The 25,451-nt window shown below is 39.1% G+C and overlaps 1 protein-coding gene across 6 annotated transcripts in view; it reads left to right on the plus strand.

Moving 5' to 3' along the window:
- The window catches only part of XYLB (xylulokinase), a 306,665-nt gene extending 281,527 nt beyond the window's left edge, over window positions 1-25,138 (plus strand). For 3 of the 6 annotated variants that reach the window (XM_077268660.1, XM_077268659.1, XM_077268661.1), the window contains 3 exons: window positions 7,422-7,509; window positions 18,371-18,465; window positions 24,980-25,138. In XM_077268660.1, the coding sequence (XP_077124775.1) occupies window positions 7,422-7,509; window positions 18,371-18,465; window positions 24,980-25,051 (255 nt within the window). In that variant the 3' untranslated portion in view covers window positions 25,052-25,138. The remainder of the gene's footprint in view (window positions 1-7,421; window positions 7,510-18,370; window positions 18,466-24,979) is intronic. The other 3 variants (XM_077268663.1, XM_077268662.1, XM_077268664.1) reach the window with 2 other exon arrangements.
- Window positions 25,139-25,451: the final 313 nt, after the last annotated feature.

Raw genomic sequence — 25,451 nt, forward strand, 5'->3', positions numbered from 1 at the left:
CCCGAAGAATAAAAATGCTTTATCAATTTTACCAAACGTAGAACGGTATAAACGCCCCCCCAAAAGAAATTCATGAATAGCTGGTTTTTTGTCATTCTGCCTCACAAAAATCGGAATAAAAAGCGATCAAAAAATGTCTTATGCCCGGAAATGTTAATAATAAAAACGTCAACTCGTCCCACAAAAAACAAGATCTCACATGACTCTGTGCACCAAAATATGGAAAAATTATAGGTCTCAAAATGTGGAGACGCAAACATTTTTTGCTATAAAAAGCGTCTTTTAGTGTGTGACGGCTGCCAATCATAAAAATCCGCTATAAAAAATGCTATAAAAGTAAATCAAACCCCCCTTCATCACCCCCTTAGTTAGGGAAAAATAATAAAATTAAAAAAAATGTATTTATTTCCATTTTCCCATTAGGGTTAGGGTTAGGGCTAGGGTTAGGGCTAGGGTTAGGGCTAGGGTTAGGGCTAGGGTTAGGGTCGGGGCTAGGGTTGGAACTAAAGTTAGGGTTAGAGTTGGGGCTAAAGTTAGGGTTAGGGTTGGGGCTAAAGTTAAGGTTAGGGTTTGGATTACATTTACGGTTGGGATTAGAGTTAGGGGTGCGTCAGGGTTAGGGGTGTGGTTAGGGTTACCATTGGGACTAGGGTCAGGGGTGTGTTTGGATTAGGGTTTCAGTTAGAATTGGGGAGTTTCCACTGTTTAGGCACATCAGGGGCTCTCCAAACGCGACATGGCGTCCGATCTCAATTCCAGCCAATTCTGCATTGAAAAAGTAAAACAGTGCTCCTTCCCTTCCGAGCTTTCCCGTGCGCCCAAATAGGGGTTTACGCCAACCTATGGGGCATCAGCGTACTCGGAACAAATTGGACAACAACTTTTGGGGTCCAAGTTCTCTTGTTACCCTTGGGAAAATATAAATTTGGGGGGCTAAAAATCATTTTTGTGGGAAAAAAAAGGATTTTTTATTTTCATGGCTCTGCATTGTAAACTGTAGTGAATCACTTGGGGGTTCAAAGCTCTCACAACACATCTAGATAAGTTCCTTGGGAGGTCTAGTTTCCAATATGGGGTCACTTTTTGGGGGTTTCTACTGTTTGGGTACATCAGGGGCTCTGCAAATGCAACGTGACGCCTGCAGACCAATCCATCCATCTAAGTCTGCATTCCAAATGGCGCTCCTTCCCTTCCGAGCTCTGCCATGCGCCCAAACAGTGGTTCCCTCCCACATATCGGGTATCAGCATACTCAGGTCAAATTAGACAACAACTTTTGGGGTCCAATTTCTCCTGTTACCCTTGGGAAAATGCAAAACTGGGGGCTAAAAAATAATTTTTGTGGAAAAAAAAATATTTTTTATTTTCACGGCTCTGCGTTATAAACTGTAGTGAAACACTTGGGGGTTCAAAGCTCTCAAAACACATCTAGATAAGTTCCTTGGGAGGTCTAATTTACAATATGGGGTCACTTGTGGGGGGTTTCTACTGTTTGGGTACATCAGAGGCTCTGCAAATGCAACGTGATGCCTGCAGACCAATCCATCTAAGTCTGCATTCCAAATGGCGCTCCTTCCCTTCCGAGCTCTGCCATGCGCCCAAACAGTGGTTCCCTCCCACATATCGGGTATCAGCATACTCAGGTCAAATTAGACAACAACTTTTGGGGTCCAATTTATCCTGTTACCCTGGTGAAAATACAAAACTGGGGGCTAAAAAAATCATTTTTGTGAAAATAAAAAGAAATTTTATTTTCTCGGCTCTGCGTTATAAACTGTAGTGAAACACTTGGGGGTTCAAAGCTCTCAAAACACATCTAGATAAGTTCCTTAAGGGGTCTACTTTGGGGGTATCGGCGTACTCAGGACAAATTGCACAACAACTTTTGTGGTCTAATTTCTTCTCTTAACCTTGGGAAAATAAAAAATTGGGGGCGAAAAGATCATTTTTGTGAAAAAATATGATTTTTTATTTTTACGGCTCTGCATTATAAACTTCTGTGAAGCACTTGTTGGGTCAAAGTGCTCACCACACATCTAGATAAGTTCCTTAAGGGGTCTACTTTCCAAAATAGTGTCACTTGTGGGGGGTTTCAATGTTTAGGCACATCAGGGGCTCTTCAAACCCAACATGGCGTCCCATCTTAATTCCAGTCAATTTTACATTGAAAAGTCAAATGACGCTCCTTCCCTTCCGAGCTCTGCCCTGCGCCCAAACAGTGGTTTACCCCCACATATGTGGTATCAGCGTACTCAGCACAAATTGTACAACAACTTTTGGGGTCCATTTTCTCCTGTTGTCCTTGGTAAAATAAAACAAATTTTAGCTGAAATACATTTTGTGTAAAAAAAAAAAGTTAAATGTTAATTTTTATTTAAACATTCCAAAAATTCCTGTGAAACACCTGAAGGGTTAATAAACTTCTTGAATGTGGTTTTGAGCACGTTGAGGGGTGCAGTTTTTAGATTGGTGTCACACTTGGGTATTTTCTATCATATAGACCCCTCAAAATGACTTCAAATGAGATGTGGTCCCTAAAAAAAAATGGTGTTGTAAAAATGAGAAATTGCTGGTCAACTTTTAACCTTTATAACTCCCTAACAAAAAAAAATGATGGTTCCAAAATTTTGCTGATGTAAAGTAGACATGTGGGAAATGTTACCTATTAAGTATTTTGTGTGACATATCTCTGTGATTTAAGGGCATAAAAATTCAAAGTTATATCAAAGAAATTTTACCACTATCATAAAATACAATATGTCTTGAGAAAACAGTGTCAGAATCGCCAAGATCCGTTGAAGCGTTCCAGAGTTATAACCTCATAAATGGACTGTGGTCAGAATTGTAAAAATTAGCCCGGTCATTAACGTGCAAACCACCTTCGGGGCTTAAGGAGTTAACTTTAGCCCTTTTAGTGCTCATTTTATCTTCAACTTGCTTAACTGTTCAGAATAACAGTAATTTTGACTAGGGGTGCCCAAACTTTTACATGCCTCTGTAGAATGTAGAATTTAAGAGAAACTTTACATTTTTCACATTCTTGAAATGTATGAAACGCCAGTCTTAAAAATTTCCCACCGGCCGTATGTTTTCAGTTACTTTATGATACAGAATGCAGAGTCTTAGAGAACCACTTTGAGATAATTCATCGTTTTCTAATCTCTAGATTGTACAGTCATGATAAAGTTTTGAGACTGACACATATTTGGTTTTCACAAAGTTTGGAGCTTCAATTTTTAAAGTTGCAATTTGCAATAGCTCAAAATTGTTATGAAGCATGATCGGATTAATTGTAATAAGAAATTGATAGAATAATATTTAGAATTGAGAGTCCTCAGTGGTTGATACCTTTTAATGGCTAACTGAAAAAATGGTAACAAATTGAATTCAATTTGTTACCATCTTTTCAGTTAACCATTTAAAGGTATCAACCACTAAGGACTCTCCATTCTAAATATTTTTCTATCTACTAGCTAACACGGTACCAAGATATATACATTCCTAGAAGAAATGGATAGTCATTTCTTGCTGTAAAAATTAACTTAACGAAACCCTCCTATGAACTTTTCTCCCCCCATAGACCTAAGTGTATGTGTATGTAGTGTAGCGTCATTGCATTAATATACTCACATATCGCCGTCTTCTCCGGTATCCAGCACTGGAGGCAATCTTGGTAATGTCCTTGCCTATAAAGCCCTTTTAATGCAGAGCAGTGATGACTGCACGAGTTTCCTTGAAGGTAATTACCATGGTTAACAGAAGACAATAATTTGAAGCAGCAGCCCCAAGCTAATGAGATCACTGAAATTATTTAGACCCTAATCACAGGACAATAAAACATTCCTTATCTAAGAATTGGCCCAATATTAATGGACGTAACTGTTTATCACCCATGGTAATTCTGCTTCATGTCACCTGGCTTATCCATGGTTTTTTTCCCCTCACCCTTTTTTTTTTTTTTTTTTCCTATACTATGTTGTGCATAAATATGTGATTCTTCAGAATTTGTTTTAGTCTTTGCCTGATGAAGAGACGTATGTAGTCTCGAAAGCTTGCAATTTGTTACCATCTTTTCAGTTAGCCATTAAAAGGTATCAACCACTGAGGACTCTCAATTCTAAATATTTTTCTATCTACTGGTTAACACGGTACCAAGATATATTTCTTTCCTGTATGAAATTATTTAATCAGGTAATTTTGTGGCATGTCTGAAAATCAGTGGAAATGTGATTTGTGTAATTAAAGAAGCCCTCTCATTAACTTTTTTTCTCTCAAAATCTGTGTATGTAGTGTAGTGTCAGTGTGCTAATATACTCACCTACCATAACTCTCTCCAGAATCCAACGCCGTTCTGCAGCGTTATCCTTGACCCTGAAGCAATTTTTACAATGTTACTCTGTGGAGTGTCCGGACAAGACCCCATAGACTTACATTGTAAAAAAGAAGTCTGACTCATGCATACAGATCATATAAACTTTAGATGATCTGTATGCATGAGTCAGACTTCTTTTTAAAGAGTGGTGACGTCACTGAGAAGAGGAGCAGAATGGCAATGGATACTGAAAAGAGTGAGCAGCGGTAGGTGAGTATATTAACACACTGACGCTACAGTACATTCACATATACATAGATTTAGAAAACAAAGTTAATTGGAGTGCTTCTTTAATTACGAAAATTATGTTTCCACTGAAATTCAGCCCTGCCACAAAATATCAGGGTAAACCTTGTAAATATCGAGTCTTTGCATGATCTTCATAAACTTGTCAATAAAAGTTTAAAAACTTATAAACTGTTTATAATTGTTATTCAGTAACCACAGAAACATCTGACTACGGCATCTGAAAACACTTAACGCAGCAAACTTCGTGAAAACCAAACTTTGTGCTGGTAATCCAATTTAATGTCACTGCATTTATTAAACAGTGCTGGATCAGATAATAGTAGCCACAGATTCCCTTTAACTGGCAATATTTGCGCTAAATTTTGCATGACTGTGTCAATGAAATGATCATTCATTAGCTGATACTAGAAAGCCTCAGAGGAAAAATACTACCTCTTAAAAACACGATTCAGCAGATATGCAATAAAAAGACCCACTTAACAGAAAGAATAAAAGCTAAAATTATTTAAAAAAATCACAGAGAGTCAGTCACCTGTTTTTGGGGAGTCTATCAATATGACATGAGCCATGATCATAGTGCCAGGGTCTATATGTCACGTTCCCTCCTGCAACCAGTTTTCAATGTGTCGGAAATAAAGGATTTAATTTTATTGAATGGTGCGTGCCACTCTTTTTCTCATTTCTGCAAAGACTAAATGCTCCGATAAGTGGACTTCAACTGAATCCTATATGGATCCCTCAATTGGTGGACATTGTCATCATTCATTATCTACTTAACTATCAAGCAACTTTAATGGACTTTTCCACAAAGAAAGTACATTTTAATTAATAAGTCTTAGAATAAAAATAAGTTACATAATTGGATGTGTTTAAAAAAAAAGTGTTCCTGTGCTGAGATAATCTTATAAATGTGTCCCTGCTGTGTAATGGCTGTGTCTGACTGTGCAGGAACATGGTCTGATCAGACCACAGCTCCTGGACAGGGGAGGAAGCAAAAGAGAGTATACAGTCGGGACAGCATTGGTCTGTGGCCAATTCTTTTTGTGAGGAAAAACATTTCACTGCCTGTTTTTAAGCAATGTTTTACCTGAAAGAAAGAATCAGCAGGGATCTATCTGTATACTGTGACAAGGGTCACTGGCACAGTGTACGAGGGGAGATATGTGTCACTGAGCATGTTGGCATCAGTGGTATGAAGCCAGGATATTTTTCTTCCAGCACACCAAGTGTTGGGATGGTTAAAGTCAGCTGTGTACATGGGCTGGTTTTATGTGAGCACTCAGAGTGGAGGGAGAGTGCTCATTATATCTCTTCCTGCAGCGGATATTGGCATGTGTACTAGCAAAAAATGCAGTGATGTCACAATCATATGATCATCGCATGGTCCTGGTTAAATACTTGGACGTGTGAGACAGTCTGGTTGGTCTATTGGGAGAGGAGGTACTCCCACGGAGCTCCAAGGAGGAGCGGAGGACATTGCAGGTTGAAACCTGCAGAGAAAAGGACTCTTACACTTTATTTGTTTTGTTTTCTGTTAAGCCAGAAAGGCTCTGTTTTTGTTTTCGGAACCCTGCCTTGGCCGACTTCAATAAACCAGCAGGTGCTTCACCACCAAAGTGTTCCTTTGTCTACCCGAGGAAGCAGCTAAGTGTGGCAACCCCTCACAATACTCTATTGCTTCCTCGCCTTCCCAGGAGCTGTGGTATGATCACACCATGTCCCTGTACAGTCAAACACATTCATTACACATGTATAAGATTATCTCAGCACAGGAACATTTTTTTAAACACCTCCAATTGTGGAACCTATTATTATTCAAAGATCTATTAATTAAAATGTTGATTAAAATTAACTTTTTTTCCTTGGGAAAACCCATTTAAATCTAATCCCACTGAGATTACATGCACGCTTCGCCGAGTTGAACATGTATCGGGAAATTGGGACAAATCAATATTTGGCAAACTGGTTTCTAATATGCATTGCTTTATATCATAGAAATAAAGTCATCTTTATTTTTAATGATGTATCACACAGATCGTTATTGTTTTATACATCCGTATTAAGATGGAGATAAATATGCAGCAATGTAATCAATCTTCGAAAAGCCAATTTACTATACAACACGTTACCTTTATAGGACATTTATTGTTTTCACTGAAAGTTCTTTGACCTGCTGGAACCAAGAGTGATACTGGACAAGTGTATTAAAAGAAAATATTAGAGAAGGGGACCAAGAGGTCGATACCATCTAAAATAGCTCAACAAATACTTTATATAATAATAAAAAAAGATCACTTTAGTCAGTCTCTTTTTGTTATTTTTTTTAAACGTTTCTTTGTTATATTCTGTGAGAGTTTGGTGGGAGGCTTTCACACAGATTTTTCTGAATAGCACTTAGTTCCATACCTTCCATTAATGCATGATGGCATATTTGCCATTATTAGGTAGCTGGGAAATGCAGCCCATATTGAATGCTAAGAGTTTTGCAAAAATACAGATATTGTCAAGAGATTTCAAAAGAGAACAACAAATGTATTTTTTGATGATTTTTTTTTGTTATTATGATACAGGCAATTCACCTTAATTTTACCATATAATGTATAAAGCTTTATCATATTGATATTATATTGAGGATGTAATGTAAAATAACTACGAAAATTCTACAAATTCACAAGAACCATATAGAGTCATGTGGCAATGACGATAAGAAAAAAAAATCTGTTCTATATAATTGCAATTAATCGCAGAGAGAATGTTGTGATCCAAACTAATGTTATTTCCCATTTCTGATACATGTCTAGGTTTTGTCAGATATTTTCAATGCTCCGGTGCACACAATTGCCACAGCTAACTCTGCCTGTCTGGGATGTGCGTATCGAGCAGCTCATGGTAAGGAGGCTCATTAAAAATTACTGACTCTCTTATTGCTACCTAATCCTTCTGCAGTACACAGCCCTCTTGTTACGCTTGTCACACCAGCAGATTTCAGTCAGTCTTTTCTGCCATATTTGTTTTCCTAGTCTAAATATGTCTGGAAATGACAAAAAGAGCAAAATGAGCAGCATTGTTAGTTTATACGTTTTCTTCAGAACTATGCGGAGAGAATGGCAATTAACTGATGTTTACTGAGAAATTAACATTGTAATGCATGGTTATTGTTGGAATAAATTGCTGTTTTATTAAATACAGGGTTGAGATAAAAGAAGGAGCTTGATTATAAGAATGATACATAGAGATGAGCTGATCTTTTGAAATTTGAATTTGCCATTATTTTTCAAAGAAATTTGATTTGTGGCGAATACATTTGTGGGAATCTCAATAGTGCAAAATGTTTGCTTGCTCAAAAAATACGCATAGAGGAGAGAAGAGAGAGAAAGGACCTCACAGACCATAAGAGCTTACACTACTCTACAGAGCGAGAGAACCCCGCTTACCATAACAGCTTACACTTTACAGGAGAGAGAGGAGCCCACTGACCATAAGAGCTTACTCTCTACAGAAGAGAGGAACCCGCAGAGCATAAGAGCTTACACTCTACAGGAGACAGAGGAACCCACTAGGCATAAGAGCTTACACTCTACATGAGAGAGAGGAACCCGCTAGGCATAAGCTCTTACACTCTACAGGAGAGAGAGGACCCCACTGACCATAAGAGCTTACACTCTACAGAAGAGAGAGGAACCCGCAGAGCATAAGAGCTTACACTCTACAGGAGACAGGAACCCGTTAGGCATAAGAGCTTACACTCTACAGGAGACAGAGGAACCCGCTAGGCATAAGCGCTTACACTCTACAGGAGACAGAGGAACCTGCTAGGCCTAAGAGCTTACACTCTACAGGAGACACAGGAACCCGCTAGGCATAAGCGCTTACACTCTACAGGAGAGAGATGACCCCACTGACCATAAGAGATTACACTCTAGAGGAGAGAGAGAGGAACCCGCTAGGCATAAGAGCTTACACTCTACAGGAGAGAGAGGACCCCACTGAGCATAAGAGATTACACTCTAGAGGAGAGAGAGAGGAACCCACTAGGCATAAGAGCTTGCACTCTACAGGAGACAAAGGAACCCGCTGAGCATAAGCGCTTACACTCTACAGGAGAGCAAGGAACCCACTGATCTTAAGAGCTTACACTCTACAGGAGAGAGAGGAACCCGCTGAGCACAAGAGCTTACACTCTACAGGAGAGAGAGGAACCCGCTGAGCTTAAGCGCTAACACTCTACAGGAGAGAGAGCATAAGGACCCTGCTGACTATAGGAGTTTACACTCTACAGGAGAGAGATAAAAAAGGACCCTGCTGACCATAAGAGCGTATACTCCACTTGAGAGAGAGAGAAAGAGGACCTTGCTGTCCATAACATCTTACACTCTACAGAAGAGAAATACTTACCCAATGACTCTGGAGATGGAAACAACTCTGCTGTACAAACTGTGCTCCACCGGCAACTGCTGATCTATCATAACGCAGTTACTGACCACCACTGTACAAGGTATGAAAATCTGCTAGATGTGTTAGGTGCAGGGCATTATGGGGAGGCCTGCACAGCAATTCAAACTAACGCTGGCCTACTCTCTGATGCTTCAGCAGTGTGGGAAATGGTGCCAGGCAAGTTTGTTTTTTTTAACCGCAAATTGCGAATCAAATCTCAAAGTGTTCAAATTGATGGGAAGCCCCAAATTTCAGGAAATTCAACTAAAACTCTGTCCTCCAGATTGATCTGCTCATCTGTTATGCTACAGTTTGTCGAAACCACATGGTAAGATCCTATTCACTACTTCAAGGATATTTCAAGTGTAAAAATAATACAATTCGATAATTGATTAATGATGAGCGAATATACTCGTTACGTGTGGGGATTCCCTAGCAACCAGGCAACCCCCACATGTACTTATGCTGGCTAACAGATGTAAATCATTCAGTCGGCAAGAAAAACTAAATTTCTGAACACTAAAAAATACTCGGAGGACACCCGAGCGTGCTCGGGAAATCTCGAGTAACGAGTATATTCGCTCATCACTGTTATTGATCTATGTATCATTCAATCTAATTTTTAATGTAGGTTATTGCAACCCTGGAAAGTTCTCATATAAACTGTGGTGCTATTTATCATAAATCTTTGGACTTAGCGTTATACACCTGCTCCTTTATATGACGTCATGTGCCATGCCCAGTGATGTCACCCATATAGGTCAGCAGCGCAGTTACAACCTTTTAACATTTTGAGGGATTTAAGCACATCTTTTATTAAATGAACCCTTGTTCATATGGTGTATTGGGAAATATAGATGTATTTGAAAGGGGTCTATATTAGTTTTTGCCAAAGCAGAGTTGCTATGTAAAAGCATTGTCCAGTTTTATAAATTCAACCTGTCAATTTAAAGCACCACTCTGCTGAAGTAGTGCTTCAAATCCAAATCTCCTTCCCCAATATTATATTCCCATTACGGCATCTTAATCTGTTATCACCGCCGCTCCTGTCGATCTGCGGCAGTTTCTGACTTGCAGGCAGCTCCAGTATTTCATGAAGCGCGCCGGAGATCGCTCTTAAATGCAAGTCTATTAGAGCCTTTTTCTGGCTGTCATAGACTTGCCTTGAGAGCTTGTGACATAGCTTCTGACTTTCCAGGACTGTGCAGGACCTGGGCGACACCGAAAAGGGTGAGTATAAGACAGGGGGTAGGGTGCTTAGGTTAAAGGCCCCACTCCAGCTCTGAAAAAAAAAAAAACTCTGGAATGGTGCTTTAACAGTTTATTCAAATACCGGGCATGTAATTCTACTTTTACCCCGCAGCATCTGCTGTATGGCCAGCCATTGCTTTATTAGACAATCCCAATAACCAGCCATTAACATGTATCTGATCAGTAGAATAAGGCACCCCAGTCCCTTATTTCCCTGTACATGGAACATTTGTTGTTGTATAGAATGGCATATTAGAGAAACAGCTCAGGGCTCTTTAAGGAAAAGAACATTAGGCTGATACATATTTCCTAATTCTACTCTGTTATATCGATCCAGAGACCTAGTCTCAGGGTCACTGGGTGTCCCAATGTTCGGCTCCTAGTGATCAGAAAGTTATCACCTGTACTACTGACAGGGGATAACTTTCAATTTTGCTTGCAAATGTTTTTCTTCCATTGTAGAAACTGACATAAAACAGATGGACCCCATAATAATAAGAAGGGATGACCTTTTGCTTCCATTTGCATTAGTAATGCAACAGATCCATTTTGCACTTGATATCTGTTTTGTCCATTTCTCTAAATAGAACAAACAGAATGTGAAAATGGAAATCTTAACTTAGCCTAATGTATCTTATTTAATTAAAAAAAAGCCTCTTTGGCTACATATCATTCACTTCTTCGCCCACCCTGTATTCTGCACTGATCATTTACTCTCAAAAACTTCTCAAATGTCTACAAATCTGTCTTCATTAGCGGATGACATTACAACAGTTGCCTATAGAAGTTTATGGCGTGAACAGTTGCTATATGGAGACAGAGGTATACTGAAAAACTGCTAAAAATGTAGAATACAAGCCATATAATTTCCAAAAAGAGCGTTATACCTCGTGTACACACAAATGTCAGCTTATTCTGAAAAGTCGCCTGAAATGTAAGGGATACATTAAACAATCTGAGAACATGACACATGAATTAAATATGTTTATAGATTTAAAAAGCTCTAGTAATGTTCTCTACTTATAATTGTGATGACGGTGTAGTTAATTAAGAGAAATGTGAACATTGTATAAACCTATGTGACTCAAACACAAAGATCGGTATTGATGCAATAAGTTATAATTGAGCATTCATTGCATATGTCTCATTGTTTAATGTCATTCTGCCCCTTTCTAGATGGAATGGTTGGCATGATTTATATATTCATTGTGTTCTATACTTGCTACTTTTTAATTGTTGTTTTAGAAGTGGGGATTTTCATCACGTTCATTTCCTGTCGTTTTCCTGCCCTGTTTGCTTTGACTTTTGAATTGAAGATTTAATAACGGGCTTTGTGAAATACTAATAGAATGCTACTGTGCATACAAGATCAGGATGTGCGGAACAATGTGTGTATTACTCCTGCTTCCAATAACTTTGTGATTTATTGCCCTTGGAGAAATAAGGTGACCTTGACTTTGTGTTGTCAATATTTACTTCTCCTCGTTAATCAATCTTCACTTCTAGAATATTTAAAAATGGATCAAGTACAATTAACTGTTTCACAGTGATCTACCATTCAGAAACAAGGTTAAACTAAATCAGATTAACGCATAATTATTTTGGTTGACTGAACGTGGCATTATGGGAAATTGGCGTCAAATGTAACCTTTTCACAATCAACAACCATTGGAAGATGAACTGTGACTATTAGAACATCCAGAAATATCAGAAGTCTAAAATAACAATAGTCTTAAAAGGGTTATCCTCGTGTAACAATCTCTTGCTGTGCAAGAAAATAAGCTAATCTTATGTTGTCTAGTTGCTTAGACCCCTGCAATCTGCTATAGTCTGTGAGGAACCCTGGAAGCAAATTTCCATTCAACCCCATCTCACCCACAAGCTCAACCATTAAGCAAATTGATTTTTCCAAGGTGCACATTGAAATGCATTGCTGGGTGCATCATAATGAGAGATGCTCATCATAGCTACTATTCCCCTGGCTAATAGATGAGGGCCTGAATTAGGTACTACTCTCTATTAAAGAGCTTGTCTCCTCTTCATTAGCGGGAAAAATTGCAAAGTGCATGTAAAAATAAGCAACGTTGCAATTTACTTATTAAAAATCTTTACTGCTCCTAAGAACAGAAGAATTTTTAATTCCATAGTTTTAAGCTTGTTGCCTAGGTTATCGCCCACCTTGCTGACTCAAAATGGCCGGTTACCTAGACAAAGGATGTGAACACCTTGCAGACTCTATGCTGTAAAACCTGCAAACACTGCTCTGTAGCTGGCTGAATCCGTTCACTTTCAGTGCCCCTGTACTTCTCCCATGCTGCAAAGTCAAAGCCTCTACTAGCAGCCTTAGAGAGCTCTCAGTTCAGACGAACAGTGTGACCAATGGCGGACACAGACCGAAAAGGGCCCCTGTGCAAGAAAAGTGTATGGGCCCTTTTGCAGTTCAATAGCTCATCACAATACACAATTCCACCTGATTTTGATGTGTAAATGGGCCCCCTTGCCTCTTCGGCCCCTGTGCATCTGCACAGGTTGGTCCAATGATCTGTCTGCCCCTTAGTGCGACCATGGCGCTTCTCCAAACTATCAATTTTTAGGAAACTGCCCCACTCTCAGCTTCTAGAAAGAAGTGCAATCCTGATGAAAGAAGATGAGACAAACCCTCAGAATATCAAAAGTAGTGTACCGTATTACTGCCATGTCACCATTTAGAAATATGTATTTAATGTATCAGTTTTCCAGGATTTTGGAAATACAAAGATGTGTGAAGCCTGAATAAATTTCATAAATGGCAAATTTGTTTTATTTTTCTACTAAAAGTATAGTGTAAGATGTGAATTAAAATGAGTGTGTGGTATATTGTGCAAAATGATTACTGTACTTATTGTGACTTGGATATATGCATCCTGTCTGTAAAACTTATATCAATGCATGGACAGGTGTAAATTTAGGGAAATAGCTTTGGAGTTACTCTGGGAGGAGTAAGCACATCAGTGACCATAACTAAAGAAGTAGTAGTCTTTTGTGTAGTATGAATGAGGAATTGCCTGAAAAAGGCCACGTTATCTTTCTTCTTAAACAGCATCCTAATTTCCAAGTAACCTTGCTTGCTATTCCCTCATTAATGGTGTCCTTCTCGCAGCAGTTCCTTTAATCATTCCAATTCCTAGTGTTCGTTTTGACAGTCAGCAGCAGAATAGGTCAATATGGTCAAAGAATAATCATTTATCAGAAGTATCCAAATAACAAGGAAATAAAGCTCAACGAGGTACATCTACATAGGATTTCACATGTCTTTTCTTGCAGATTGTTGCGACAAATATATTTATAATGACCCTGTGAGCTACCGCTGCCAGTTGTCAATTTACGTATTAGAATCGTATTATGATGGCCATTTCCTGTGTCCAATTATATAATCTGACTTGTCGTATCCTGACTGCTTTCCTGATATTGGCCCTTGGTTCTCTTGCACTTTATTGTATCTGCGCCACGACAGCCAATCACTTGGTTTCTTCCCACAGTAAGTTTCATATCTCACAAGGGTTAAAGGATTATTCTAAAGAAAAAATGAGTAGCCCCAAAATACATGCAGAGGACCGCATATAGATCAACAAACAAAAAAGCAAAAGGAGTCCTCCAATATCAAATAATTTTAAATATAGAAATTTTATTCAAATATGAGATTATTTTTAAAAAACGTTTTAAAAATAGGAGAAACAACTGAAATTATGTCTTATATTCTAGATTCTTCAAAGTAGCCACCTTTTGCTTTGATGACTGCTTTGCACACTCTTGGCATTCTCTTGATGAGCTTCAAGAGGTAGTCTGTTGTGAATTAGACATTTTGGCTCCCTCTTGTGGTCACTAGTGATATGACTCTGGGATTGTCTTTCTTCACTTTGGCACTCACCTGGGCCGTTAGTCCAGGGGTGTTGCTATATTAACTTCCTGGATCCTTAGTCCAGTGCCTGGCATCGTTGTAATCAGATCCTTCTGTTTGCTCCTGTCCGCTGGTCCTGGTTTTTGCAAAATTAAGCTAAGTCTTGCTTTTTGGTTATTTGGGTTATTTGCTTTGCTTCTATTTTTGTCCAGCTTGTACTAAATGTGATTTCTGACCTTGCTGGAAGCTCTAGGGGTGCTGGTGGTCTCCCCCCGGCCGTTAGACGGTTCGGGGGTTCTTGAATATCCAGCGTGGATTTTTTAATAGGGTTTTTTGCTGACCATATAAGTCATCTTACTATATTCTGCTATTAGCTAGTGGGCCTCTCTTTGCTAAATACCTAGTTCATTCTTATGTTTGTCTTTTCCTCTTACCTCACCGTTATTATTTGTTGGGGGCTTGTATCCAACTTTTTGGGGTCTTATCTCTGGAGGCAAGAAAGGTCTTTCTTTTCCCTTCTAGGGTTAGTTAGTTCTCCGGCTGGCGCGAGACGTCTAGAACCAACGTAGGCACGTTCCCCGGCTACTTCTATTTGTGGTGCTAGGATTAGATATATGGTCAGCCCAGTTACCACTGCCCTATGAGCTGGTTTTTTGTGTTTGCAAACTTGGTTATTATTTCTGAGACCCTCTGCCATTGGGGTCATAACAGGAGTCACCGGGAATGGTTTTCACTTCACAGGTATGCTCTGTCAGGTTTAATAAGTGGGATTTCTTGCCTTATAAATGGGGTTGGGACCATCAGTTGTGTTGTGCAGAAGTCTGGTGGATACACAGCTGATAGTCCTACTGAATAGAATGTTAGAATTTGTATTAAGGCAAGAAAAAAGCAGCTAAGTAAAGAAAATGAATGAATGGCCATCATTACTTTAAGAAATGAAGGTCAGTCAGTCCAAAAAATTGGGAAGACTTGTGTCCCCAAGTGCAATGGCAAAAACCATCAAGCGCTACAAAGAAACTGGCTCACATGAGGACCGCCCCAGGAAAGGAAGACCAAGAGTCACCTCTGCTTCTGAGGATAAGTTTATCCGAGTCACCAGCCTCACAAATTGCAGGTTAACAGCAGCTCAATGTCAGGACTCTGAACATTTTTTACCTTTTGTGCATTACTGCCCTTTTCCAACATGGCGTCTTTGGTCTCATGTGCACTTGTCTTCCTGCTATAAAACTCCACCCCAGCCTTCAGTCTGTGCTAGATTATTCTGCTTTGCATCCAGCTCCTGATTACTCCCTGGCCTTGCACCTGCACCTGCTCCTGTGAACCTGTGTTGGAGATCCTGCCACTCTGCTCTGAGTTCCTGCTGCATACACCAGTGATCAGTAACCCTCCTTCATCTGCTGCTCGTGTTACTTCCATCTGCATTTGCTGGATATGTAAGCTGTTTCTGCTCTACAAAACCTGAGAGTATTAACCAGGCCTCCCTGGTTGAGCTAAGATATGATTTGAACTGCCTAATAGCATATCTATCTGTGTCTGGGCTAAGTCAAGGATCTATTCGTGTCAAGTTTCCTCAAGTATAACTGTGCTTCATAGACTTTCTGTTTGTTTGCATCTACCTCTGAAGTTTCCTATTGTCTGCTAAGCTGCGTTTATTATTTGCACCAAGTGTTGTGGACTTGAGTTTCTCTCTGCACCAGCTTGAATCACCGTGTGATATAATATAAACTTTACCAGTTATAAAACTGTGTCCTGTTGTCTTGTTCCACGAAAGAGTCTCCTGAATTATCCCCTATAATTATTACACTCAGATTAGAGACCAGGTCGATGCCACACAGAGCTCTAGCAGCAGACACATCTCTACAACAACTGTTAAGAGGAGACTTTGTGCAGCAGGCCTTCATGGTAAAATAGCTGCTAGGAAACCACTGCTAAGGACAAGCAACAAGCAGAAGAGAATTGTTTGGGCTAAAGAACATAAGAAATGGACATTACTCCAGTGGAAATCTGTGCTTTGGTCTGATGAGTCCAAATTTGAGATCTTTGGTTCCAACCACCGTGTCTTTGTGCGATTCAGAAAAGGTGAACGGATGGACTCTACATGCCTGGTTCCCACCATGAATCATGGAGGAGAAGGTGTGATGGTGTGGAGATGCTTTGCTGGTGACACTGTTGGGGAATTATTCAAAATTAAAGGCATACTGAACCAGCATGGCTACCACAGCATGCTATTCCATCCGGTTTGCGTTTAGTTGGACCATTATTTATTTTTCAACAGGACAATGACCCAAACACACCTCCAGGCTGTGTAAGGGCTATTTGACCAAGAAGGAGAGTGATGGGGTGCTAAGCCAGATGACCTGGCCTCCACAGTCACCATATGTGAACCCAATCGAGATGGTTTGGGGTAAGCTGGACCGCAGAGTGAAAGCAAAAGGGCCAACAAGTGCTAAGCATCTCTGGGAACTGCTTCAAGATTGTTGGAAGACCATTCCTGGTGACTACCTCTTGAAGCTCATCAAGAGAATGCCAAAAGTGTGCAAAGCAGTCATCAAAGCAAAAGGTGGCTACTTTGAAGAACCTAGAATATAAGACATAATTTCAGTTGTTTCACACTTACTTCACATGTATATAATTCCACATGTGTTAATTCATAGTTTTGATGCCTTCAGTTTGAATGTACAGTTTTCAATGTCATGAAAATAAAGAAATATATTTAAATGAGAAGGTATGTCCAAACTTTTGGTCTGTACTGTGTATATATATATATATAGCTAAAGGGGTACGCTGGACCTGTACCTACATAGGACAATTATAACATCTTTGGGTATTTGATTCGATATTCTTTTTGTACAAATGGCTACTTTACTGTTATGGTGTGCACATTGTCATTGGCTATTTAGCCTGTTATCACATTAACAATGTAATCTACTCAGCTTTACTGCGCATTACCCTATATTTCTAAATACTGTATAGCTATATAAGCTATTTTTGCACTATGCACTTTATATTTTTTATTTAGTTTTATTATTACCTTTATTTAGGTTGGCTGTGTAGTTGTTTCAGGATGTGGCATACCCTGTATGTGTGTGTGTGTATGTGTATATATATATATATATATATATATATATATATATATATATATATATATATATATATATATATATATAATTCCCTATGTGTAGGCATAATTTAATTTACTTCATGTCCAGTGTTTGCTGTTTTGCCATTACCTGTATGATGTACTAGCATCTCCTATTTTTAAAATGTTAAAAAAAAAAATCTCAGATTTGAATAAAATTTCTATATTTAAAATTATTTGATATTGGAGGACTCCTTTTGCTTTTTTGCTTGTGAATTATTCTAAAGGTTTGCACCTATTTGGATAGGTGAACTTGATGATTTGTGCGGGTTCAACCTCTGGAACTTCATCCTGAGAATAAGACTTTGAAATTCCCCATTTGAATAGCGCAATGGCCATGCATGCAGAATAACTTGCTAAGTTAGGAATAATCCTTTAAACATAAGTTCTCTAGCAAAAGTGCCCTACCTTGGGCTATGCCAAACATAGCACCAACACCTGTGCTCCATTCTGAGCCAGAGAACAAATGAACCTCTACACTTAATACTATCAAAACCATGTTCTTGATGACTCAATCCATTAGCTAGGTGACAAATTGTGGATCGGTTGGGTTTTGACCAATGGGATCTCCACTAAGTTGAGATGTTTATGAATTTAGTCGTCAATGGAACTGCCAGAGATTACAGAATTTATCACTCTGTATTTTTTCCAGCAGTCCAATAGAGAATAGATGGAGCAATGGCTTACATGCACATCCACTTCTCCATTCCAATGGGGCATTTTGGAGCCATGTTCTCATGAATAGTGGAGGTCTCAGCAGTTGGATCAATGGAAAATTATGGGCCAGCTCACCAAGTTAACTTGATATACTCTGGAATTCATAAAATCTCAACTGCCTTTGGTTGCCATTTTGCTACTCCTATTAGGCCTTGACTAAGTCATGTTCCAATAGAATGCTAATAGGCAAAATACACTGCAATACATAAGTAGGGCCACATAAGTTAGGGCCACATAATTTCATACTATGCATCCTATTTAATCAGAGAAATAGTGGTCATCATTTATGGTTAACCACGATACCTAGACAATTTTTTTTTTATCTATTTCAGAACTAGCATCACTTTCCTCATCCTCAAATTTTACAGAAGTTCTACAAGCTCCTCAGCATAAATTAGTAGTCACTCCAAGACCTCAGGCTGACAAGGTACCTGAAATAATTTATACATATTAGAAATTGTTTTATATAACCAATCTAAAGAGATGAATTGGAATATAAGTTGGTATACATACAATCCACAGTATGTGGAAGAATAATATTGAATGAAAATAATATAAGGTACTTAGTTAACATAATTTTGATCATAAAAACATAACCATTCCATCACGTCAAGGTGACCCTATTTGAGACGGTCTTAACCTCTAGAATGGAAGACCAAGCAAACTTTCAGTGAGAGCTGCTTGTAAGATTGCTAGAGAGGCAAATCAGAACCCCTGCTTGACTGCAAAAGACCTCCAGTAAGATTTAGCAGACTCTGGAGTTGTGGTATATTGTTCTACTGTTCAGAAAGACCTGTACAAATATGGCCTTCATGGAAGAGTCATCTGAAGAAAACCTCTCCTGCATCCTCACCATACAATTCAACATCAGAAGTATGCAAAAAAAACATCTAAACAAGCCTGATGCATTTTGGAAACAAGTCCTGTGGACTGATGAGATTAAAATAGAAAGTCACAGAATTTCTGCTAAAGAACATCACATCTGACTAACCATTAAGCATGGGGGTGGATCAATCATGCTTTGGGGTTGTGTTGCAGCCAATGGCACGAGGAACATTTTCATAGGTAAAAAAAAAAGCTGAAGTTGAAAAGAGGATGCCTTCTATAATTGGATAATGATACTAAATAAATTTAAAAATCCACAATAGACAACCTCAAAAGGCGCTGAAGGTTTTACAGGGCCCTCACAGTCCTCTGATCTGAATAGGTTAGAAGGAGTATGTAGTCTCCGCGCTGCCGACAGGATTTAAGACATATATCCCAGTGTAGTACAATGATTGGTTTATTTTGATGCGTTTCGAAGTACAAGGATACTTCTACAGGAAAACCACATGTGGATGAGGATTTAGTGCAGTAAAACAATCTGACAGTAATTCTTGATGGAACAGATCTTATTTTCATACATATGGGTGATGTCCAGCAGTCAAAGTGAAGTTGGTGCATATTTTAGGGATCACTCAGACACCAGTTTTTCTGGTACAAGTTCGATCTTTGGTTTTAATTGTTCACTTGTCTGTGTATTTTTACTGACCAGGGAAACTAAGATTTGTACTGCTGACTTTTTAAACTGCCCTCCTTGGAAGGAGTCTCTGGCTTGGTGGATATTAGATAGTCATCTAAGCTAATTTGTAAACTGCTCTCTACAAGTTGATATTTTTAAGATTCATTCTAAAATATATCCAAAAATTTATTTTTCGACCCTCAATTGAGGGTAATCTGAAACCAGGTTTTGACATTTAATCTGACAGCAGCATAATGTAAAGACAGGGTTCCTGATTCCTGTGATGTGTCACTTGCTGGTCTGTTTGCTGTAGTTTTGATAAAATCCCTGTTTTATCAGACTAGTAAACCTGCTACCATGTAGTTCTCCATATTCATGAGCTCTGTATAACCCCACCCCCACCACTGATTGGCAGCTTTCTGCCTATGCACAGTGTAAACAGCTGCCAATCAGGGGAGTAGGCTGGGTTTTTCAGAGCTCAGCATTCAGAGAACTGCTAGATCTGCAGCACAGAAAACAGGTTTTAATCAAAACTGCAGCAAGTAGCCCAGTAAGGCAAGATACATCGCTGGAATTGGATCTCTGCCCCTTCATTATGCTGTATTCAGATGGGGAGCAAAAACCTGGTTACTGATTTCCTTTAAACTATTGTGTCTCGGAGACTGATTCTTTCTTCTAGCCTTATGTGCAGGAAATTAAATGGGTAACAATATGATTATGGTAAATAAAACTTTAGTTGGCTCTTCATTTTTCCTTGTGTGGCAGTATTATGGAACTGTTTAGTTGTATAATATAGATAAAATATTTTGTTGTACACAATATTATGAAAATATCCCAGTTAAGTTCTGAGACTGGACTCCCATGACCGTATGGAATATGGATATACACAAGAATAATGTGCTGATTTATATGTAAACAGACTGACAAGCACCGCTTAGTTTGTGAATGCAGAATTGCCTGTCATTGCCACATCTAAATGATAAGGAGAAAGATTTCTCTAACTGGGAACTGTCACAAGTCTCAGGATGGGGTACGAATTTATTAGCACTTACTGGGACAGATCAAGGTGATGTGAGAGATGACAGAGAAAGATTCACACTGATACTCCAGATTACTGCGGGGAACATTTACATGTGTGACATTTCCACTAGTGGATGAATCTGTAATTGAATTCATATTGGAAATATAATATTAATTGTGTTTTACCTAATTTTTCCAATATGTAAAATGTTCTAGCAACTAAAATATAAAAAAATCACATAATAAAAAATGTAAAATTTTTATTGAAAACTTTCATGACATGAAAGAGATCTAGCAATGATATTAATTTCTGGTCTGCTATAAAAAATATATCAAACTCGAAATCTCACATATTTGTACATATTATCTACCATATTATTTATAAAAAATCAGTTACTGTATTTTTCGGACCATAAGGCGCACTTTTTTCCCCCTCCAAATTTGGGAGGAAAGTGGGTGCGTCTTATGGTCCAAATGTAACATGTGGGGAGGGGGGGCAGCGGTGCAGTGGGATCGCACTGGGATCCCACTCGCAGGAGGCAGGAAAATGTCCCCACTGCAGGAATCTGGCGCTGGGGAAACCACGTGGTCCCGATGCTTAAAGTGAAGGAATATTCATTAGCCGCTTCCCCGCTCACCTGTCAGCACCGAGCAGTGTGCGGGGAGCAGCAAATGAATATTCCTTCACTTAAACAGCGGACACACATGGTTTGCCCAGTGCCGGATTCCTTCAGCACCTGGGGAGATCGTGTGTCCGGTGGAGAAGGAGGCGGCAGGTGCAGGGTGCCAGAGGTAAGATCACCACATACCTTCTCTGTTGAATGCTCTGGCATAGGATCTGTGTGAGGTCATGAAGAGGGCGGGCTGGAGCATCACATGACAGCACAGAGCCCTCCCTCTTCATGATGTCATCAGGTCCTGCAGACACCTTACAGAAAACAATGCAGCTTACTGGTTGTGATGCTTCAGCGTGGCCTGCACTGCCAATACAAGTTAGTATTAAATAAAAGTTTATTAATTACAACACATAAAAATGCACTCTGCCACTACTGTGGTGAACTATAACTCCCAGCATGTCATATGATCTGCAGGACATGCTTGAAGTTATAGTTCTCTCATGGGATCTTAAAGCAACACTCCAGTGTTATTTTTCAGTGCTGGAGTGGTGCTTTAAATATAAGCCCTGTGCCCCCATTCTTATACTCACCCTCCAGCGTCTTCATATAGTACTGTACAGACACCACACTGGTCCCGCAGCTTCCAACATAATAACATACTATTATATATAATAACACCACATATAATAGTATTTTATTTATGTTACTAAATATTTTACCACATTTTTTGCTTTAAATATTTTTTTCGCTAATTTCCTCCTCTATAACCTGGGTGCGTCTTATAATCCGGTGCGTCTTATAGTCCGGTGCGCCTTATACTCTGAAAAATATGGCACTTTTTTTTCTATCATTGGACAAACTTGAATGTAGGTAGGGTACATTACATAACCCTGTATGACACAGACCCATCACATGTGCCTACAAATGCATACAGAACTAGACATCTGGAAGCTCTCCATGTAGCCCCATTTGGTGCCTCCATACTGCTCTGGACATCCCTTAGGAGTATTGTCTGTAGTTACAAATACCCTAAAATTCAAATTCTGCAAAGTATCAATCCCAACCACCTCGGGATTAGCAATTCTAGCAATTCCAATATACCACTGCTTGCGCATATTGAAATTAGCAGCACGCACTTTATGAAAACACCCCCATAAATTATATATATGATACTATAAAGACGTGAACTAACTTTTATTTATTTTACCCACTTACCGTATATAACGCCATTAATTCCGCAGTGTTTTACAGACATAATCAGCACTGTCCCCATTGGGGCTCACAATCTAGATTCTCTATCAGTATGTCTTTGCAGTATGAGAGGAAACTGAAAAACTTGGAGCAAACCCACACAAATACGGGGAGAACATACAAACACCTTGCAGATGTTGTCCATGGTGGGATTTTAGCCCAGTACCACAGCGCTGCAAGGCTGCTGTGCTAACCACTGAGCAACCGTGCTGCCCACAATAACATATATAATAAGTGTGCACACTCTAATATGAAAGGAGTCCGAAACACACGTCGGGGCGTGGGTCCAGGTGATAGCGGCACTCCACATCTGTGTTACCCAAGGTAATTGTACCATAGTATTGACTTCATGCTCAGTATGGTCTGGGTTGGTGGGTATACCGCTGAATGGTAATGGAGTGATGCTGGCAAATGGTGGTGACATACAGGACTAATTAATATGCTAAATATATAACTATGACTTTGGTAGACCTGTGTGACAGCTTGTAAAGGTATTTATTTATTTATTCTTGTTATTATGACAATAAGCATTAGCTTCCCACCAGTACTCAACATGTAAGGCATCTAGATGTCTGCCACCTGGAGTTGTGCGTCGACAATGGGTGATTGTGTGAAATAGGTCTGTTATTCTACTTCCCTAATTCTGCCAGTATGGTTTTAAATGTTATAGTGTTTTAATAAAATTATGGTTTTGATATATTAAAGGTTGCCTTATGATCATCTTTCCTTGTGTAGTTCTATGTAGTAATCGATGATATGCTGTGGTAATCCAGTTGATTACATGGTAATAATTGTTGAATAAATTAATAGTATACCATGGTTGACTGTCATATCTGTCTGTATACTCTAATATGAAGGCCTGCGTACCTATCTTTAACATTCGGTACGCAGGTTGTGCGGATGTATGCGCATGCCTCCACATGCGTCATTTTGACGATGCGGCGACCCGCGTCGAACACAGCTGGTTGGATTTACTTTTTTTCTCTGCATCGTCAAAACGACGCATGTGGAGGCATCTGCATACATCCGCATGACCTGCGTACCTAATGTTAAAGATAGGTACGCAGGGAGCATGTGAATGTAGGAGGAGCTGAGCGGCGGAGGTGTGGCCTTGGGCGGGACTTCACAAAGGAAGTCCGCAGCCCTCTGCAGCTCAGCAAAACGCTAGTGTGAAACTAGCCTTAGAAGTTGCAAATCTTAGATCAATTGTCCACTTTCAGAAAAGTGGGCTCAAAACTCTTTAAAATACTTAAAATAGCTCCCCACCACTGCTACTGTTCTGACGTTTAGGCTGTAGTGGTAACGTCACGTCAACAGCACTTGTAGCCAGTCATTGAGCTCAGTGGCACATCTTCTCAACCTCGACACAGCTGCAGAGCTCACTGATTAGCTAGAGCTGTCATGTATTCTGTTGTCTTGTCGCCGCTGTTGCCAACACACCAAAACTGGTGCAGCAGTGGGCCCCCAGGAGATTGGACCTGGACCTGCTGAGTATGTTATGTTAGGTATTTTCAAAATTTTGGGGGCAAATTACTTGAAAATTGACAATCCTTTAAATAATCAAAACAAGGAGAAAACTGAGTCCAAAATATGCCAAAAAAATAGAAACGTTTATTAATATACATGAATTAATAACAATTCAAAAATATTGCAAAGAAATATACATGGGTTTTGTCTGTATAGAGTGTGATTAAATCCGTGGGTGTAAATAAAGGCCGAGTAAAGGTCAGGATCAAATTTTAAAGTGCAAGCAAAAAGAAAGGTTTTATCCCATTGTAGAGCCTCATAAGAAACATGTTAAATGCCTATTTATAGTTAACATCTCAAGTACGTTAGTAGTAAACAAGTGATCAATTATAGAAGCAAATAATTACACTTTCAGTATGGCATGTCTCTCTGGGTTCTTTTGTTACGTACTATGCATGTTACAAATAGTATTCGTAATATAGGGAGTATTTACCTATTTCAGTAGTCCAGCGTTTCGCATTAAATGTCGCTTCCTCAGGGGGCGTGACTCAACAGACAAAACTCATGTATATTTCTTTGCAATTTTTTTTAGTTGCTTTTTCATGTATATTAATTAAACTTTTTTACATTTTTGGCATATTTTGGACTCAATTTTCACTTTGTTTTGTATATTATGGAAGAGTCGCCAATTAAATGGGTATATGGAAACACATTACTGGTATTGTATGTATAAATCTAATCCTTTAAATAATATTAATTCATAGTCATCCAAAAAAATGCAGCACGCCTGTCAAATTGCAGGTGATTATGGTGAATTTATTGCATGCCTATGTGAGCAGTAGCAGCAACATTTCAGTTTCAATATGGAACTTGTTTCAAGCCCAATGTAAGAACTGAAATGCTGGTGCTTATAAAAAAACGTGAACTGATTTCACAATTTTTTTCCTGCCGTTGAATGGATGTGCTGCTTATATTGCTTGATTCAGTGGCCAAGGCATCGTGAGCCCTCCACCCAATGCATTGGACTATATGTTGCTTTGCCTTTTTCTCTTTATATTAATTCTTACCTATATGTCTCCCTCTAGATTTACCAGCCTCTACTGAAGCGATATGCTGAGTGCGAGATTGCAGTCCTTCAAGCAGCCAAGATCATGTGAAAAGTCATGTAATGTAAAACAGAAATTGCATAGAATAAAATTAAATCAAAGATTAGTGTGTGGAATCTTAATGGTGAGGAATACATGAGCAAAACATTTTATTCTGAGATTTCTATTCAGATTCTGTATTCATGCAGGTAGAATACAGCTTTGTGCTCATTGCTGAAGAAAATCTAAAGGTTAAAGCAGTAGCTTTGTGTAGATAACGGAACAGAGCTGCATGCAAAGTTTTGTTACTTTGGATTTAACCTCTTAAAGGGATTTTCTCACAAATATAGTACATTTTAATCAATAGGTCTTGGAATAATAAATTCCACAATTGGATGTGTTAAAAAATGTCCCTGTGCTGAGATAATCTTATAAATGTGCCTGTGCTGTGTACTGTGTAATGGCTGTGTCT

This window comes from Ranitomeya variabilis, chromosome 6, assembly GCF_051348905.1.
Source record: "Ranitomeya variabilis isolate aRanVar5 chromosome 6, aRanVar5.hap1, whole genome shotgun sequence".
Lineage (NCBI taxonomy): Eukaryota > Metazoa > Chordata > Amphibia > Anura > Dendrobatidae > Ranitomeya > Ranitomeya variabilis.